Source organism: Bacillus rossius, chromosome 1 (assembly GCF_032445375.1).
Source record: "Bacillus rossius redtenbacheri isolate Brsri chromosome 1, Brsri_v3, whole genome shotgun sequence".
NCBI lineage: Eukaryota > Metazoa > Arthropoda > Insecta > Phasmatodea > Bacillidae > Bacillus > Bacillus rossius.
Genome location: NC_086330.1, coordinates 360,729,512 through 360,750,657, shown reverse-complemented (window position 1 = coordinate 360,750,657; position 21,146 = coordinate 360,729,512). Strand labels below are relative to the sequence as shown.

The following is a 21,146-nucleotide window of genomic DNA, read 5'->3' as shown; positions in this document are numbered from 1 at the left end:
TTTCTTTATGTATCCCTTCCCTTTGCTGCAGCACAATTATCTATTACTGTCTGTTTACGGTGTACTCGTGCTTCCAAATCAACGTCAGATTTAGGGGAGCGACTGTTCAGGGCTATCTCTCAATGATGAAGGCAAGCTGAAGACCAACACTGTATACATCGTGCCTGGTATTTTAGTTTGCACAGCAATATTCGATAATTCACAGTACTAGCCAATTGAAGATTTCAACATTGACTGATTGGGTTACAAAATGAGGAGATTAATATATTTTCATGCTATCATTAAATTTGTGAGTTTCGGGGGTGTTGATGCTAATTCTCAGTGGCATGACATTATGACTAAATGGTATTAAATTCACTATTACTCGAGATACTTTTATTTTATTTTTACATAACAATTAGTTAAGAAATAGTTTTAACAATTCAATAGGAGTTTACTTCATGGTTTTAAGAATCTTAAATGCCAGTTTGTACTTCGAGCCTTTTTACCATGTGGTACACTGTTTGAAATTGGTACCCTTTGGTGTAAAACTATTAAAATTAGGGATTTAATTTTCTCAAAGCTCTTAAGTTACATTTTCTAAGATTTTACTAGAACCAAATTTTTATTGACGTGTAAAAACTTAACTCTAGTTATACACAATTTGGTAGGAGTAATTTTGTGACTGCAACAGAAGTCAAGGAATGAAATTAGGGATGGGGCGACCGAATCCAATATCCGCCGAATCCGCCGAATCCTAGGGATTCGAAGATTCGGCGGGTCTGATATAGGATTCGTCAAAGGATTCGGTTTTTTACTATTTACGGAAAAAAAAATACAGTAAAACTCGCTTACGAGGTTCCGCATGGTAGGTTTTTCCGTATAAAGCATTTAAATTGCCCGAGGTCTCATCATTTACGCCATTAAATGTGTGATATAAAGTCCGTTAAAATTTTTTCTGAAACTTTCTGTCTCAAATAATGGCGCACGTAAATATGAAGAAAAGACAAATGAACAACAACATAAGAAGAAATATGGATGATGTACCATAACTACAGTACAAACCCAATAGTTATTTTAAGATAATTACCATAATAAGAACTAAAGATTCTTTGTAGGATACCGTAATTACTACAGAAGCATGATAGCTACCATATTTGCACTATAGTTACCGTAACAACCGAGATGTATATTTACCGTGATAGTAATGTATTATTTATTTATGACATATTAAATTAAAGAACATTGTTGAAAAAAAAAAGGATGTTAAACTTTCATATGTACGGTTGGCACATGTTGCTAAGAAATAATGCGATGTGAAAGAATGCAGTACTACTACGAAAAGTGAAAATGGTACTCGTGGATTTTTAGGTTATGGCAGTCTCTTTCGTTTTTCAGTAATATCGGCCGAAAATTAACAAGCGTACTGTATCGGAATTCGACAGAAATGCCGATTCAACTAAATATTGGCAAAATCGGCTTCTTCAATACAGCTCTACATTTAATGACATGAGTAAACATATTTCAGACTTCAGGATTTTGAAAAAGACTTTAATTTCCATGTAGGTTTATGTGTGTATGTTTTTTTTGCAAGTGTAAATTGAATGAAGTAAAACTCTTTATTTTTATTACTTTCAATTGATTAAACTTTAATGACCAGTTACAGATATTTATGACACAAATTTTTAGGTTAAGCAATTTTACTAAAGCCTTCCAGCCAAGCAGGTTGCCAGCGAGAGACTTCTCTTCTGCTGGAAACACTATCTCCAATCGTAGAGCTAATTTAACTGCTGAACGTGCAGAACAAATTATTGTTCTGCATGATAGATTAAAGAACAGAATTTAATACTCTGTGATAATCTCATAATTATTGTGAGGAAAAGTGGAGATGTTGAAACAATGTGAATGTACTTTTCAAACAACGTGATTTTTGGTGCTAAGTTTGTTGAAGCTCAGTAAGGACTCCAGAAAAATTGACAAGGATGAAATTTTCCCAAAGATATGTTACATTTACACAAACATATACTTGGTTATGTTAGTTGGATGATATCAGTAACTAATGAACCAATGGAAACAGGTAAGATTCAATGGAAAAAAATGTTATTTTTTTCTAGCAGTCCAAAATGTAAACACACACTGTAAATAGTTACCCAAAATTAATAAGCCCACTTCATTTTAATACTTTATTCAAACATTATACTAAGTTTAAGATAAAAATAATTTCCCAAAAGTGTAACTGTACCACAAAAGCTCGAGCTCAGCTTGAAGTAAAATTCTTAGGCTCGCAGACCTCTAGCTTATTTATAGAAAAAATCCTAACCGCTAATCTGTACTAAAACTGAAATTTCTCAAGAAAAAATTTTTGTCTTTATATACACTTAGGCTATACCAGAAATGTACCAAACTACATGTGATAAAGTCAAGGGACTTTTAGTGCAAGCAGAATACATCTCACTTACATTAGATATGTGGACATCATCTGTTAAAAGATTCGGGTTTGGGTTCGAGATTCGGCAATTCCAGTCGAGGATTTGAGTTAGGATTCGGATTCGAGGAAATCAGGATTCGCCCCATCCCTAAATGAAATGTGTAACAACCCCAGTGCTGCCATGTGTAGCAGATGGCTCGAACCAAAGTTCACAAAGGCAAACCATTTGATGAATTTTAACAAAGTGGCCAGTATTTTAATGAAATTCCTTATCATAAACTGGGTCCAAAGCCGGGGTTTGATATTTATTCATGTTTTTACCACAGCCGTTTCATTATGTAGTTTAAAAATTTGGTCTGCTAATCAATTGCTTCAATGGTCAACATAGCTGTTCCGGCAGCGAATTCTAGCGGAGGTGCGGAAACTACTCGTGATTCACATCCAGAAATTTAGTTGCCTACATTTAGCATGCTCGGCATTATTTCACACAATTCTACATTAAATTTCATGTTTGATAACCAAGTTTTATATTACAAGTGTATTGCAACATGAGAACACATGAATGGAGGTAAGATGTTACACATCGCTAGAGAGTACTGAAAGGCTCAATTTTTTTTTATATTAATGATAACTTAAAACAAAATAATTAAAAGTCAAAATGATTACATGCTAGAGATTGAATATAAAATGGCCTTCACAGTTATTATTACAATTGCATTTAACACAATTAACCACTACATGGTTCATACCCTCCCACTCAAGCAATCAAAAATTAAGGACTTCTTTACTTCATTGTCTTCACCACTATCAAGAGGTATAAAACTATTTGTAGTATCACAAAATCCATTAATAAAATAATAATGTTAAATATATAATACCTAAAATAATTTTCTAGGTTGGTTCAATTCTCATAGATATGTCCCTAATTTTAATAATTCTCGCTGAAACACACATCTAACCCAAGCATAGTAACTATTCGAAAATTATAAAGTCCTTCAATTTAATTTGATCAAATTTACATTCTACGATTAAATTAAAACAGATGTTTTCATTTTTAGGTGAGATAATAAACACAAAAACCTGAATTCAAAATGTTTTTAGTTGCAAAATCTAATCACAAGACCCGTGGCAAAGCCAGGTTTTATGCCAAGTTGAAAACAAAAAGAACACTAAAATGCCCACGTTTATTTATAACTTGCATGCTAGCAGTCCTTCTTAAGGAGTTTTTAAGTATTCTTAGTGAAATTTGAGGACCTTTAAAGGCCCTTATTCGATTAAAGACAAATTAAGGGAGTTTTCAAGTTATTAAGGAGGGAATCCTGCACTAGCAAGTTTTCAATTTAATTCATAACATACGCAAACGTAAAATTACTCATAAATATCCCCCAATAAGCAGCTCTGCTAATAAATAAAGGTTTCTAAAAAAAAAAGGCTCTTCTTCATACTAGACGAGTGGGAGCAACTGTAAATGAAAAACCCTCTTCCATTCAAACACCCATTGACAAGATTGGATTGTTGATAGCATTCTAGTAAATATACACTCTTCAAAAATTTTTATTATAAATTCAGACATGGTTAACACAACTTTAAACAAACCATTTAAACGAGTTTAAACTTTTTCCCTCCTTCAGCATTGTTTTCTAACCAAACAGGCGCAAACTAAAATCATTCCAAGTTGAACCCGTACTCTCTTGCTGCCGCATCAGCATCCCACCTAGCTGGATGGTAAGATCTCAACGAGATGACGACTAATGGTTTTTTTTTGTGTTCAGTGACAACACTCATCCAGCGACCATTTAATTATTTTTTTTAATTCGTAGTAAAAGAGCAATGATAACATGCGAGATAGATTAAAAAGCTGCAGAGCCTCGAGTCGACGGTCGACGGGACCTCACATGTCCTCGGTGTCCGAGTCGGAGTCGTCCTCCATGGCGGCCTTGGCGAACTTCTCTGCCTCCTGGTACACGGCCGTGGGGACCCGCTCGTGGAGGCCGTCCGTGGCCGCGCCCACCCAGCTCAGCTCCAGCTCAAACTGCTTGTCCTTCAGCTCGTCGTGCACCAGGTAGATTCTGGAAGCCACGTAGCGACAACCCTCTTCAAGGCCTTTCTTCATTTTCAGAACAGGAGATTTCGGCGTTAATGTTCTTATTTTTTTTGTGAACTTTGTTTACTCATAAAGATAGCACCATTTTCAAAAAAAAAAATAATACTACACTTACTTTAACAAAAACAAGTGTCATTTCGACTGATACACTGAGACAAGATCACATGGTGAATTGTGATAGAAGCCGAAATAACATCGGAAAAGAATGTCAATACACCGTATACAGTGTTTTCTCGCATAATCGTCGCACATTTTATTCTAAAATCAAGTTTGAAAAGCAGGGAATGCGACGATTATGCGGGCAAAAAAAAAAAAAAATATTTGTTAGGTAAGGTTATTCATAAAAACAAAACACGTTCATGGAAAGTACGTTGATTTAAAAAAAAAAATGGTGGAGTATACAAGAGCACGTGCAACAATTTATATCAATAATTCATTAAACAAAAACCTTTCTTCAACTTTAAGTAGAAAAACAAAATCTGTGACACAAACGCAAGCGACTTGAATCTGTGACGAGAACTAATGCGTAACTACCGCGAAAGAATGCGGGCTATCAAATGCAGTTAACTCGGCACTCGACAGAGAGCGCGCGCTGCATGCAATTGACAAGATATTATTATCAACTATGTGCACACTCTATACGGGAAGCAACATAACCAAACATGAATGATGCCAACTAGCGCTAGCTATATGTTTACAAGCGGCGACGCAGATGATCAGATAAAGTAAATAACATTTCAAAACATCTTTAAAAGAACATTTACACGTAAGACAACTTTGTATTTCTGTTAATTAAATAAGTAAGTAGTAATTTCCGAATAAATATTAGATTTCTACTTAAAAATACATTGTTTTATACGGAAAAGATACCTACACCGCAGCGACTCAGGCGATCAGATAAAGGAAATAACGTTTAAAAACGTCTTTAAAAAAAAGTTCACACATCATACAACTTCGTATTTCCGTTAATTAAATAAGTAAGTGGTAATTTCCAATTAAATATTAGATTTCTACTTTAAAATACATCTTTTATACGGAAAAGATACCTACACAAAGCGCTCGGCATCTAATAGCGGGACCAAAAACATCATGCGATGTTTACGTGAGAAGTTTTTTTATCCAAATTTTGACAGGCAAAAATATAGATGCAACGATTATGCGATAAAATAGGGTAACATCGAAATGCAATACACAATAAAGCACTGAAATGCAACAAAAAATCATAAAATATAATCGGTATATTTAATCAAAACTCAACTCAGATTACAAAAAAGTAATCTTTTAATATTTTAAACTAGCTGCAGTACCTGATTTTTTTGTTTACCCAATGTGATTGGTTGAACGGTGTAGATGTTGATGCACTGCAGCACCAGCAAATTATATCAAAATGGACATAGTGAAAATATTCTCCGTGTTAAAATATGTATGTATAACAAAGTTTATAAAGTTCATAAAAAATAAAACACTGAAATGTCCTATTTCAAAAAAGAAATTGGCCTTAAAACAAAATCAATAAATCTTGTCTTTACTGATATATGATGAACTTTTACAACATAATAATTTGTGATAGGCATGTCTGACTACTGGGAACAAAACAAATAAATCAGCAAGTATATGTGTGTCTGAAAAATGTACCAATGTCGTAATGTAAAAATTAGTTACTAATAACAGTTGCAATAGAACAAAAGGCAAAAATTTTTCCAATCTATTTAATACATCCATTTAGTTACTAATTCCCTGGTATATAATTTGCATTCATTGAATTTAATATATTAAAAGATTACATTATTTAATCTAAGTTGAGTAAATGACAGGGAATTCCAATGTCTACTTGAACAATTTTTTTTCCAATAACAACATATTCATGTAAATCTAGATAGGTCCATACACTAGAATAGGAGAATATGTATTTCTATGCTGTAGTCTGTACACATGTACAGGTTTAGTATTTGTCTTCTAATATGAACTTTTTATACAACTCGTAAAACTTTACATTACCTGCATTACTATACAAGTAAAAAAAAAAAATTCTGAAATAAAGTAGTAGTATAGAACTATAGAGTATTGCCTATATGTGTAAATAAATATTTTGCCTTTCTTTACTACTCACTTTTTGTTACTTTATTATGTAGTTTATATAAACCGGTTGATAAAATTTATTTGTGAGTTTCCATAAAAGCATAACTCTGAAAAATTTTCCCCACAGTTCTTTAACAGAAAACTAACATCTCTAAATGAGGCCCAAATGGCGAGCAATTCACCGTGTAATCTTGTCCTCACGTATACGTTCTTTGAACGGTTCTTGCAATGGAGAAGATGAATTTAATTTTTTTTCCTTCGTTCATACGTCATTGCTGGTTGCACTGTACGTCATATAAAACCTCAGTCTGTTTGTGCCCAAGGACACGGAAACAGATCTCAGTTCCTAAGACGTTACTGTTTTGTCTGTGCTGTCATCATCATGGTGTCCAGAATATCAAATTTTTCACATCTCTGGGTTCGCCTGTTTATCGCTGTGTTGTCCAAGAACTTTTTTTTTGTATTTTTTTTATTAATTCTGTTGCAACTGTCTTGTAATTGTCAGCCTGCTGTCTGCATCTGAGCTGCAATGTTTTTCTCACTAATTCCTTCCACTGAATTTTCTGTGTTGTATATGCTTTTAACTTTTGACATTGACTAATTTTGGTTTATTATCTGTGTATTTGCACACTCATCTTTTTAAAAATGTTATTGAAGTTTCTTATGGCACACAGTGTAACCAGCAACTACAGTAAAAGTCCGTTACAACGTAAATTTATAACGGCGCCAAAAGTTTATGTTATAGCGAATTTTCGTTATAGCCAAAATTTAAAAAAAATTTTATTTTTGCAGCATTTTTAAAATATATTATTTTCTCACTTGTTTTTACTATGTAAATTCACAACCAAAGTAAAGGAAATATACGTAAAACTAGAGGTGGGACGATACCACACTTTCGATACTCGATTCTGTATTGTTTTTTCAGTTAAATACTTTTGATACTTCAATACTTTCGATACTTTCAATACTCCATGGAAAAATATTTTCCCATTAAGTAAATATTATTACAAATAAAATGAATTAGTTTTAAACTATATAAATTCAATCTATCATACCAGCACAATGTTAGATTAAACTTAAATACATAATGTGTAAATAATTGCATTATATTAATGAAAGATATGAATTCATCATTATATATACATATAATAAAACCACCAGAAATGTAAAATACAGTTCATAATCAAGTAAAGCTGACATGAGAAACAGTGGCTTTACAAAATGTTTGAAGTCCTTTCTTGGAGGGGAGGGGGGGGGGGGGGAAAGTCACCAAGCCTAAATTAGAAATAAAAAAATTAGGCTATTGTAAAAAGAAAATCAGAAATTTTTGCTAGTTTGTTTGATTTTACAAACAACTTTATGCAACAGAACAATTTTCAATAAAATTTTAACTTGAGAAACGTAAAATACAAAACAATCCGATCGTAAGAAAACAATAACAAACGGGTTTATACAGTTCAAAGATTAATGAATGCACAAAATATGAGATCCGTGCCTTGGTAAAGCGCGTGCACCATTTTCATAATCATTGCTAGTTTGCACCACTAGTCTCGCTTGGTGCTGGCCATAGATGCTACTAGCGAAGTGCACAGTCTTCCTGATACTATCCATATCTATGGTGCGATAAAGATATTTTCTTACGTTTGCAAAGGTAAACAATGAAAGTTTTTCAAATTAAAACGTAATTAATCAGGAGGAATATATCTAACAAAAAAATTTGTGAATTTTAGGACTTTTCCGCTTCGTAAAAACGCATGAAACGGGAAATTAATGATTTTATAAGTGTATGTTCCGGGAAAGTAAACCATTGTACAGTAGAACCTCGATGATACGTTCCAGTTTCATACATTTTCCCGTGTCATACGCCGATTAATTTTGGTCCCGCCGAAAGTACTATGTTTACAATGGTTTACTTTCCCGGAACATACACTTATAAAATCATTAATTTCCCGTTTCATACGTTTTTACGAAGCGTAAAAGCCCAAAATTCACAAATTTTTTTTGTTATATTCCTCCTGATAAACTACGTTTTAATGCTTTTATTTTGAAAAACGTTCATTGTTTATATTTGCAAACGTAAGAAAATAACTTTATCCCACCATAGATATTGATAGTATCAGGAAGACTGTGCACTTCGCTAGTAGCATCTATGGCCAGCACCAAGCGAGACTAGTGGCACAAACTAGCAATGATTATGAAAATGGTGCACGCGCTTTACCAAGGCACAGATCTCATATTTTGTGCATTCATTAATCTTTGAACTGAATATACCCGTTTATTATTGTTTTCTTACGATCGGAGTATTTTGTATTTTACGTTTCTCAAGTCAAAAATACTATTGAAAATTGTTCTGTTGCATAAAGTTGTTTGTAAAAATAAACAAACAAGCACAAATTTCTGATTTTCTTTTTACAATAGCCTAATTTTTTTAATTTCTAATTTAGGCTTGGTGACTTTTCCTGCCCTCCAAGAAAGGACTTCATAACATTTTGTAAGGCCACTGTTTCTCATGTCAGCTTTACTTGATTATGGACTGTATTTTACATTTATGGTGGTTTTATTATATGTATATGTAATGATGAATTTATATGTTTCATTAATATAATGCAATTATTTACACATTATGTATTTAAGTTTAATCTGACATTGTGCTGGTATGCTAGTTTGAAACATTTTTTTATTATTGCCATTCCCTTTTCATACACTTTCCCGCATCATACACCATTTTTGTGCCCTCCGTTGAAAAGTGTATGACTGGGGTTCTACTGTAAATATATTACTTTCGGCGGGATCAAAATTAATCGGCGTATGAAACGGGAACGTATCATCGAGGTTCTACTGTAGTTGTATTTTGTACGATGGGGACTCATAACTTAATTCAATACAAATGAACAAGCATTCCGGTATCGAAAAAATTAGTGTTGTGCGAGATCTCGAAACTCGAGAAAAATTTCGAGAAATATTGCATTCTCGAACAGCGAGCGAGAAAAATAATTTCTCGAAAAAAAACGAGAATTTTTTTTGGTACCGGTAACTCAATTTGGTATGGAAACTAAATTTGATATTGATAGTTGTATTTTTATATGTTGAAAATTACACACACACTGCCATTATTTTAGTTTAAATGTTTGAAAAATACCAAACGCGTCTGCCTGTTTGGACGAAAAATGATTTGGCGGAACACAAAGCAAACATGATGCAATCATTAAGAGATATTAGACTAGCCGATAGTCAACCATCCAAAACCTTTATCAATAACCGAAACTGTGAATAAAAACTGTCATATGAAATTCCAATTTATCCTGAAAGAAAAACTGCTGTATTTAATTTTTAAATTACGTAAGCGTAATACATAACAAAATACGTTCGAACCTAACCTACAAAATTGGTTTTGTTTACATTCACGATATTACGGTAAAGTTATTAAAAGCATTACCTTTAATTTAGTCATAATATTTTGTTCAGTAATGTTTAATAGCATACTGAAATGTTGATTATTACGGCAAAATACAAAATTTACTTTTTAACGAACAAAAGGGAATGGTGGTCATGCTGCCAGACCGAGTCTGCTTCGCTGTTCCGTTTCTTATTTCATTCCAATAAAATACTGCGCAATTCATGTGATTATTAAATGGACTGGAATGTAAAGGAATGGATTGAACACGCAGAACAATTCACGCCCTTGTATTACGTAAAATTACGTGAATGTGTGTGTTCAAACCCGTTGAAAATGCAGAATAAATAGTTTGTTCATCCCATTTCCTTTTCCACCTTTTTTCACTCAGTCGTAAGACGTCATGAGTAGAGACATGCAAAATTCGCGGATTCATTTCGCGATAGGCTAGCATCAAAACAACTATACCTTCGTACCGCTTCTGCGATTGGCCCACATTTTATCCGGGAAACTGTGAGCCAATGGGAAACACTAAACCAAGAAAGTGCCGAATTACGGACAGCCTAGTTGAGACGTTTCACGCGTCAGTAGCCAATGAGCAGGTGTCATTTCCGCGAGTATTTAAAGGACTGTGGAGTCTATCCTAGAGGTCAATGAATCCGCGAATTTTGCAGGTCTCTAGTCATGAGTAATGAATCCCGCCAAAGCCTCCCTAGTATCAATGTCTTTGTTTTCATTACAGTACCAGAGTTTCCCGTTTACGCGAGCTATTCTGCGGGTATGAATAAATAATGTGACGCCTGTAAAATGTTATTAGGAATATGAGAATATTTTCCTAATACTGCTTTATCTCTAACTGCGGCGTAACCAAGTGGAAAAAAAAGTGTTGCGGGAATATAACAGTTTAACAGAAGTAAACTTTATTGTCAAATTAAACTTTGATTTTATGGTAAAATGGAAGATGTGGACATATCAGTGTGGCAGTATTACACAAAAAGTGGCGATAAGTCAACGGGAACCACAATTAACATGTTAGCTACTAGACTTTTACCTAAGTGAGAATGTTTATTTATAATTTAGTGTAGGCTTACATAACGTGTGGTGCATTTCAGTTGTGCACAGGCAAATAAATTGACATTCTATATGATAAACAACAGTTTTATGTACAGAACAATATATTTTGATAGTGATATCTACAGTAAATCTTGATTTTTTAAAAATTTCTCATTCTTGTCTCGTTTCTCGCGAGAAAAATATTTTCTTTCTCAAAAATTTCTCGAGGCCTAAATCTCATTCTCGCACAACCCTAGAAAAAATGTATCTAACTTACAGTTTCGATAATCAATACTTTGCGAAACCGTCAAGTATCGAAGGTATCGAGGTATCGAAAATCCCATCACTACATAAAACTTACTAAAATAACATTTTTAAGCTATATCAGCACTTGCCGACTGTGAAATATGAGACCTCGTGGCCGTGATAAGGCCGTCACGCACATTGTGGCTAAGCACACAGCTGTTTGTTTACATGGAGACGGGCGGGTGGGGTCACGCAAGGTCATGCCGGCCGCTTCCTGTCGCTTTGACCGCAGCTGGTTTGCTGGAGACGTGCGCTAAGCTGATGATATCGAGTGCATATTTGCGGAGTTTTGAATACAAAAAAAAAATTAAAAATCTCTAATTACGTTGGACAACCATACAAATTATATAAAATAATTTTTCCGACAATTGGTCAGTAACACAAAAATAATCGCTCAAACAAACCCTGGGAAAATAACACAAAATTAAAAATCACTTTTTAAAAAACGAATCAATTATCGTTTGCCTTGATTTCACTAGATTTTCGGACAAAATAAACGACTGGACCTCTTGGAAGTTCATCAAATCTTTCGTCGAAGCATTTGTATGCTGATAAAAACGACTGATTGTGTCAAGTGCATCCATCATTGACGTTTTCGACGGAACAGATACGACACTTGGTTCGTTGTCATCTTCAGACGCCGCTTCGTTTTGATTAGAAGAGACGAGCTCGACAAGTTCCGTGTTCGTCAACTCCCCGCATGCTTACGATGCAAGTGTGAGACGAGTTATGCTCATTTACGGGCTATAGTCGGCGTGATTCTAAATAAGTAAATGCTCGCAGCGGGCCGTCTTGCTTTCGTCGCCGCGAGGCAAGCTATGCTCGCTGTGGGGCCCTACCTTGTGCGGTGTTGCCAAGACGGCCACGTCATGCGCGTTGTTTCATTTGCCGGACGCGTGGAATTGTGCGAAGCTGTTTTTCATTTATTAAGGAAATTGTAGACGTTTTCTCATTGTTTTAGAGCAAAATTACAGGTGTGTAATCTATCGCTATAGCGAAAAAGAGCCCACGCTGCATTCGTTATTTCCGAAATCTTTATCCTACGCAGCATATGCAAAACTGACGGTGCCGATGGCAATTATCGTTATAGCGGACTTTACGTTATAGACCGTATTCGCTACAACGGACTTTCACTGTACATTTAGAGCTGGGCCGATGCCGATCCCCGATCGTAATAATCGGCCGATTTTGTTAATTTTGCCGATCATAATGATCGGCAAAACGTAGCCGATTATTTGAGCCGATCATTGGTATCCTACTGCAAACTTATAACATTGAATAATTACCTATATCTAACGAATTTCCATGTTTGTTTACGGTACTTTTCGGGAAGAAAATTCAATTATTCATCGAAAAATAATAGGATTTAATAATTTAAAACTAACCGCACACGAAAAAAATATACCAATTAAGTAAACAAATAGCGTATGTTTTATAAACATTGAACAGTTACATACCTAAGTATCAATTTCCACGTATATTTACGGTACTTTCGGTAAAATAATTTTCCATTATACTATTTGCAAAGTTATTTATCATTTACGAACCGAAAACTACGTATTTGTTTACCATTTACGGTTAATATAACCGCAATGGCGAATGGCGACTGTTGTTTAGGTTGGTTATGTGACGCCAGAGATTAGAGTGACGCGCGTCGCGCGACGGAAATCGTACAGATTAATAGCGCTAGTAGTCTTGTGGTTAGTCTACCTCTTCGGGAATTCATCTATCTAGTTTTTTCTCGCTAAATATGGCCTATTGAAAGTTTTGTTTAGCGAAATTAATATTCTTACCCTGTTTAGCGGGAAATAGAGCTTATTTTTCTTTTGTATAAAAACCTGGTTGATGAAGAGTTTTGTTCCCCATTTAGTGGTACAGTAGAACCTTGTTAATCCGTGACGCGCTAATTCGGGAATCGGATAATCCGGGACGATTTAAAAGTGCAGAAAAAAAAGAGAATCTAAAATTGTCAGAGCTTAAAATTTACGTCACGCGGGCCGGTGGCCGGCAAACACTGCAAGCCATCGCGTGGGCCGTCGAACTCTGCTACGCTGTTTGTACCGACCCTTTGTGTCGCCCCCCTTTCAGCTGTCACATTTGTCACTCTTTAAACTTGAGGGGGATGTCCTGACTTCTGCTTCCCGTCTCCCGTTTGTTTGAATGTTGTTTCACGTGCTGCTGAGTTACTTTCCGCCCGCCAACGCACAGCAGGCGCCTGGCGAGTGACGTGTCTGGCTGGCATTCGGCTGGTCGAATGAAGGGAGGGGGGTTGGGGGCTACCCAATATTTATGTGTGCAAGGTCAGCACGATCTTATCTTTCTCTCTTCGGCTGTTGTAAATGAACGTGAACTAATGGCTAGGCAGTGCCGTGTTTTTTTAAGCCGAGACACTAATTCGAAGACGACCCTTACCGTGAACGGATTATCCGGGTTTATTATTAGTATTATTTTTTTTTTACAGAATTTCAATTATCCGGGCATCGGCGGGTCCCAATTAACATGAATAATGTGGAGTTTACTATTTTTATCCATCTGCTGCCAAGGCGCAGTAAGCCTCGGGAGATGTTACATCACATGACCTTGGCCTTAACCCAGCTGCACGCTGGTGTCTAAGAAGCTTGAAAAGACCTTCCGGGCTTATAATCGCTAGTCCGTGAAATTCGGTAATCCGTGATTATCTTGGTCCCGACCATTACGAATTAACGAGGTTCTACTGTATTTCGTATTCACAAATTAACTTACAATCGGGAATTATTGAAAGTTTGTTGGCGGCACTGGGGGGAATAAAATTATCATCGCTGACGTCTACCGGCACACACGGATTACAGAATGACGGAGTTGTGATTAGGTTGAAGATTTGGTTTGACCTTATTACATTTTAACGCAGTTAATTGTGTGTACGTGTGTGTGGTGATTTATAAGTAATCATGTCAATGAAAAGTAGTTTTGTCTGGGAATATTTCACCGTTTATAGTGATCCGTCAAAAGCAACGTGTAATCAGAGGTACTTGAAAGGCTCTAATCGGCTCAGAAGATCGGCAAGATCGGCAGCAGATGATCGGCATCAGCATGATCGGCAAAATAGGTGATCGGCCCAGCTCTATGTACATTATGTAAAAAAAAAAAATTTAATCTTAAAAAATCATTCTAAACTCACAACAGAATCTTGTTACATTGGTATGCTTTCAACTTTGATCTCCAACAACCTGAACCGATTTAGAGGGTCAAGAAACAAGCATAAACCAATTACAATTACAGTAAAACCTTGATGATACGTTCCCGTTTCATACATTTTCCCGTGTCATACACCGATTAATTTTGATCCCGCTGAAAGTACCATATTTACAATGGTTTATTTTCCCGGAACATACACTTATAAAATCATTATTTCCAGTTTCAAAAGTTTATACAAAGCGAAAAGTCCTAAAATTCACAATTTTTTTTGTTATATTCCTCCTTAAAAACTACGTTTTAATGCTTTTATTTTGAAAAACGTTCATTGTTTTCCTTTGCAAACGTAAGAAAATAACTTTATGGCACCATAGATATGGATAGTATCAGGGAGACTGTGCACTTCGCTAGTAGCATCTATGGCCAGCACCAAGCGAGACTAGTGGCACAAACTAGCAATGATTATGAAAATGGTGCATGCGCTTTACCAAGGCACGGATCTCATATTTTGTGCATTCATTAATCTTTGAACTGAATATACCCGTTTGTTATTGTTTTCTTACGATCGGAGTATTTTGTATTTTACGTTTCTCTTTCTCAAGTTAAAAATATTATTGAAAATTGTTCTGTTGCATAAAGTTGTTTGTAAAAAGAAACAAACAAGCATAAATTTCTGATTTTCTTTTTACAATAGCCTAATTTTTTTAATTTCTAATTTAGGCTTGGTGACTTTTCCTGCCCTCCAAGAAAGGACTTCATAACATTTTGCAAGGCCACTGTTTCTCATGTCAGCTTTACTTGATTATGGACTGTATTTTACATTTATGGTGGTTTTATTATATGTATATATAATGATGAATTTATATGTTTCATTAATATAATGCAATTATTTACACATTATGTATTTAAGATTAATCTGACATTGTGCTGGTATGCTAGTTTGAAACATTTTTTTTATTATTGCCATTCCCTTTTCATACACTTTCCCGCATCATACACCATTTTTGTGCCCTCCGTTGAAAAGTGTAGGACAGGGGTTCTACTGTACATAGTATTACTCCAGATGTTACTGTGAGCAGCTTTTCACTTTAATGCAGTATAAGCTTACCATATTTTATCCTACAAAAGAGCATACTTTTCTGAAAGGTACCTATATTAAAGTTTTAGTTTGACATCTGAATGTGTCTCGATCATTCCTGAGAAAAACACTGGTCAATGATTAACTAGCCTAGTTGTTGGGTACCTAATATGCTTTATTTTATTTGAAGTCCCCACCTATCTGGGCAATCATACGATGTGGAGAGCGAATTGAAAACTGCTCAAGACATAGAAGTGATGTCTGTTTACGAAAAGCATTTAACAATATTCAAAGAGCGGATGAGTAGTTCTATCCCGATTTTTTTAAAATGTGTTTTTAGGACTGTGAAAATGGGTAAGACATGTGTTTTTTAAATTTTTAGGGATGAAACGCCTGATACAGTTTCTTGAAAGCATTCTAGGGACTTCGTTACAACTTTAACTTCATTTCTCTACCATATAATGTTATGGTTACCGCACTCAAACCTCACGAAACTTACATTCTTGCCGCTTCTTTCACCAAATCTCGACACGACAGGTCTTGCAGCTTCAGTTTTTCTATTTCCGTCTTCGCTGCCTGCTTCGCCTTGCCGACTGCACAGCCATAGTAACCCTGCCAGAGAAACAAACATAAATTATGCTTACTGCACAAACTTTTTCAATTTATTTACCAGCTTACAACTTTGTATTACATAATAACCATACTTTTGATTACACAAATATACTATACCACCTATGTAACTTCTAGGAAATACTTATTATTTTTTTTAGTCTGACTGTACTTACGTAGGACACGCCGGAAGGATCGATCATGAACATGACCGGCTTGTCCACCTCGTACGAGCCGAGGATGATGCTGCAGCCGAACGGCCGCACAGCGCTGTACAGCGTGTAGGCGTGCATGTACATCGACACTCGGTCGTTCAGGTACTTGAGCGGGATGTCCGTCCCGTACTGGGCGCGGTAGTTGGACGCCTCCGACTTCGCCGTCTCCACGATCTGCCGGGCGTCAGAGATCAGGCCCGCCACAGACTGCAAACACCAGTTGCAATACGTTGGCACAAGCGTCACATATCACCTTTAAATGAGGCTAGAGAGATGAGTGGGAAAAATTTTCCCTTTCTGATCAAGTATAACCATATTTTTTTCCAATACCACCATAAATTATGTAAATCTAGATAGGTTGATAAACTAAGATAACAGGAGAATATTTCTATGCTGTAGTCTGTATGAATGTACAGGTTTAGTATTTGTCCTCTATTACAAAATTTTCACTCGTAAAACTTTACAATTTTACATCATCATTATATTAATGTACAAGTAAAAAAAAACTCCCATTAAGAAGTAGGTATAGAACTATGGGGGTATTGCCTGTATGTATATACATTTTGTCTTTCTTTACCACTCACTTTTATGTTATTTGGTTATGTAGTTGGTATAAAACGGCTGTTAAAATTTATTTGTGGATTTTTGTGAAAGTATAACTCATTGGAAAATTTTCTCCAAAGTTCTTTACCGGAAAACTAACATCTCTAATTGAAGCCCAAATTGTGAAATACTGGACACAAAATTCGTCAATACCATGGTTCTAAATATCACTCCAGTTTTCCTGATTCCTGATTCCAGTTTCCTGAATCACTCTAGCAACATTTCCTTCATTGTGTGTCAAAAAAACTATAGGAATTGAGTCACCCATAAATATCAGCTTAAAAATACACTGACTTGTGATAGTTTGGTTCATTTCCAAGTCTATTATGTCCATACTTCTGACTTACAGCAGTAATGTTTCGCTAACAACGGGAAGGCATCACAATTAAGTGACAAGAAATTCCAATTTTTACTTGAACAATACTCCTGCTTCTTTCATTACTTTTTAATCTTCTTCATGCAACATTCCAGAATTAAAATAGGTTTAATAATTTTTACTGATACATATCAAAATATGAGCTGTTCTAGTGATATTCAACCATTACATGATATTTTGACGTGGAGGTGAAGAATACTGTTACATATTATGCTATTTGTCTGTAACATAAAAAATTAATTTAGTACGTACAATATAAAACATTGCAAAACTTGCAGAAAACATTTAATGTTAATAATTAAAAGTGATATTAAATCTACAATGTAACATGGTACTAATAATGAAGATTAGGATTAAAAAATGTAAAACCAATCCATTTACTAACTTCGTTTATTTGATGTTCAAAGAAACAATTTTTTCGACATGAAACATGCCAATTTCATGCTAACCATAAATTTTTTTGGAAAAAAATAGAATTTGGTATAATGATATTTATGTATTCATGTGGTTCGGTAATTTTACTTTGATTGAAACAATGAATAAAGAGTTATGCTGTGGCACTAGTTAAAAACCAAGCTAATAGTACTATTACCAAAGTTTTCATACAATTGCATTGGCTATATTTTACACTACTGATTTTATCTGTTAAAATTATTAGATACAAACCAATGGTAGTAAACCCTAAAGGATATATTTAATTGTGAAGTATTATAACAGAAGTGCAAATTTTTACAATAAGCTTGTAGTAATAAATAAAAGGGAATGAATTACATGGAAAATGCTAAACTAATACTTTTTTATAATAATTGTTAAAGAAAAAATAAAACAACTGCTCGACTAAATAATTTCTTAAAAAAAAAAAAAAAAGAGTTAACAACATAATTATAGTTTGCAGCATATTCTATCAATATTCCAAGTTTATGTATGTTTTCAATGGATTTTAAATGCACTCAGGCATACTGTACCTATTAGTATCTATGCTCTTTATGTAAACTACAAAAAAAACTTTTTAACAATATTCAAAAAGTCAACACTGTCATAGTTTAAAATAGAGTCTCAAGGTAAATTGCTTTGAGCAAACTAATTTAAGGTGTTTGAATGCAGTTTATCAAATTTTCTACACATTTTACAACACACAATGAAAAAAGAAATGTTAAATTAAAATAAAAGTTAAAAGATTCAAACATTTTAATTATTTATTCCAAAAAATACTCAATTCTATATCCAACAGTAAAACAAAGAGCAAATATTTGTACAATGTAGAGATCAGAATCAGTTATTAGCTGTGTATGATGCACACAAAGTAGACATCCCTCCACTGATGGCATATGTAGGTATGTAGATATTTTATGTAACTGAAAGTTAGAACTTTTACTGTAGTTAATAAAAAAAAGCTACAAATAAACATTTCCTTACTATTCCAACATGTCTATCGATGTTGAATATCCTTGTGTTTGCTCCAGGTTCATACAGCTTCGAAGTAACCAGCTTCTCCACGGCAAACACGACTCCATCCTTGCCTCGAAGACCAACGACAGTTCTGAGAACATATGACCACGTCATGCCACAGGTCACTCTATTTTTAAATGCTGTCAAAAAAACTTTCTATACGGAACATGCTTCTTAAAGGCCATTAAGACACTTTTGATTTAAATAATACTATAACCTGTCTGATATCAAATGATCCTATTAAAAAAAACTACATGCAAAAATATTCCCCATTAGCAAAGCAATAAGACCAGAATTTTCTTGGCTTCTCGGTGTAAGCCATGTCAGGTAATTGTCTTGCAATGTTTCGGCAGTCATTGCAGCTGCCATCATCAGATAGACTAAGTCAGACTTAGTCTACAAGTCAGACTTAGTCTACCTGATGATGGCAGCTGCAATGACTGCCGAAACGTCGCAAGACAATTACCTGACACGGCCTACACCGAGAAGCCAAGAAAATGCAGACAATGGCAGTGAAAGCCTGTGAACTTTATTAATAGGACCAGAAGTTTATCTCAGTTTCTTTATGTATTACTTTTGATTATATATGTTTATAATTTTGCTTTGTACTCTGTAAATACTAAACTATGAGTCATAAAAACTCACTTGTTTAATAATAATTAAAGGTTCTACACAATGTATTGCATAAATAAACTAATGATGGAATATAGATGCTGCACAATTATGTGTAGCGTTACAAATCCTAGAAATAGGAAAAATAAAATCTACACTTAAAAGTTATAAATGGGGACACAAATGTACGTTTTCCAGCAAACCCTTTCCTTTATTATTCCACATTCCCAAAAGCAGCAACTTTGTATAGTTACATTTTTTGGTAATTGTTCTGGATCACGTATCCAAGTTTATCACTAGATCCTGATGGCATGAACCTGTATTAATGATCCTATGGTAAATGATGCTTGCTGTTTTAATTTAGTATGTCGAAAGATCCTGGACACAACAAAAATATTACAATACTAACAATGTTTGTAAATTAAAAAAAATTCATTTTCAGATTTTATTTGATCTGATAATACAATCATAATTAATTGTTACATCACAAATTTAGGTGTATCCAGGTTCTTTCGATGTACTAAATTAATACAGCAAGCATCATGTACCACATGGTCAATGTATTCAGGATCATGCAATTAGGATACAGGGATAGACTTGGATAGACAATATAAAACTTTTACTCTTTTTTTGAATAACAATTTCTTTGCCATTTGTTTTTGTTTCCTAATAAATACATATTTTCCAGCACTGAATTAAAATCCACGGTAGATGTTTAGAATAAGAACATGTAATCAACATGTTAAAATGGCCAGGCTACAATGGACCTAACCTAAACCAAAATTCAATTGATTATGTTGGATGTTTTGACTTAAGAGAAATTAATGCTGCTGAAGTTGGTAGTGAGTAATCATAAGGAAGAAATATGTACTTACAGAATAATATCCGAAATAGCACAGGAATTTCAAAATTATAAGCAATTTTTTTTCTGTATAAAACGTCACTCATGTGTAGGGCCTATAGCTTAAATCCATGGTTTTAACCATAAAATCAATGAGAAAATAAAATTTGGCAGAATCTAAGCCAAACACATAATCTTATTAAATAAAGTTCCCAAAAGACAGCATTGTAAAATGTTCAGAGCTTCTGTTTGGCTGAAAATGTAAGACCATTTTTTAACTAATAACACAGTATTAAACAAAAGTCAAACCTATAGCAAAATCTATTTGCTACTAGTACCGTGCCGGTGTTAATGCTTATTGCAATGCACAATAGTAACTAATTAGACTGACTCGTGAGAAGTTTTAATGGTTAGGCCTATGTATGATAATGTGCTGTGATTATACTGAGTCATGGAATTAATTTGAAAAATGAAAGCTTCTTACCCACTATTCTCGACTGCTTTCTGAGCGTACTCAACTTGGAACACTCGTCCATCTGGAGAGAACTGAGATGCTGACAAGTCATACTGAAAAAAAAAAAATATTGCTTTAGCAAGTAGACATGACATACATAACCTATTTCAGAGTAATCATTCCATATCACGTATCCAAGTTCATCTCATGATCCTGAATATTTTGATCATGTGGTACATGATGCTTGCTGTTTTAATTTAGTTGTCAAAAGGTCCTGGAAAAAACATTCAAATATCACAATACCAATTATGTCACAGTTTTTCTGAGATTTTTTTCTTTTATATACATTTCAGGATCATAATTAATTCTTATTTCACCAAGTTTTTGTTAAGTAT

General features: G+C 34.5%; 1 protein-coding gene across 1 annotated transcript in view; it reads right to left on the bottom strand.

Annotated features, from left to right (window-relative positions):
• Positions 1-3,943: 3,943 nt before the first annotated feature.
• Positions 3,944-21,146, bottom strand: part of LOC134528294 (proteasome subunit alpha type-3) — a 17,884-nt gene continuing 681 nt past the window's right edge. The window contains exons 2-6 of the mRNA XM_063361789.1: positions 20,782-20,864; positions 18,812-18,935; positions 16,378-16,623; positions 16,092-16,204; positions 3,944-4,476 (exon numbers count right to left, since the gene is read on the bottom strand). Of these exons, the coding sequence (XP_063217859.1) occupies positions 4,299-4,476; positions 16,092-16,204; positions 16,378-16,623; positions 18,812-18,935; positions 20,782-20,864 (744 nt within the window). The 3' untranslated portion in view covers positions 3,944-4,298. The remainder of the gene's footprint in view (positions 4,477-16,091; positions 16,205-16,377; positions 16,624-18,811; positions 18,936-20,781; positions 20,865-21,146) is intronic.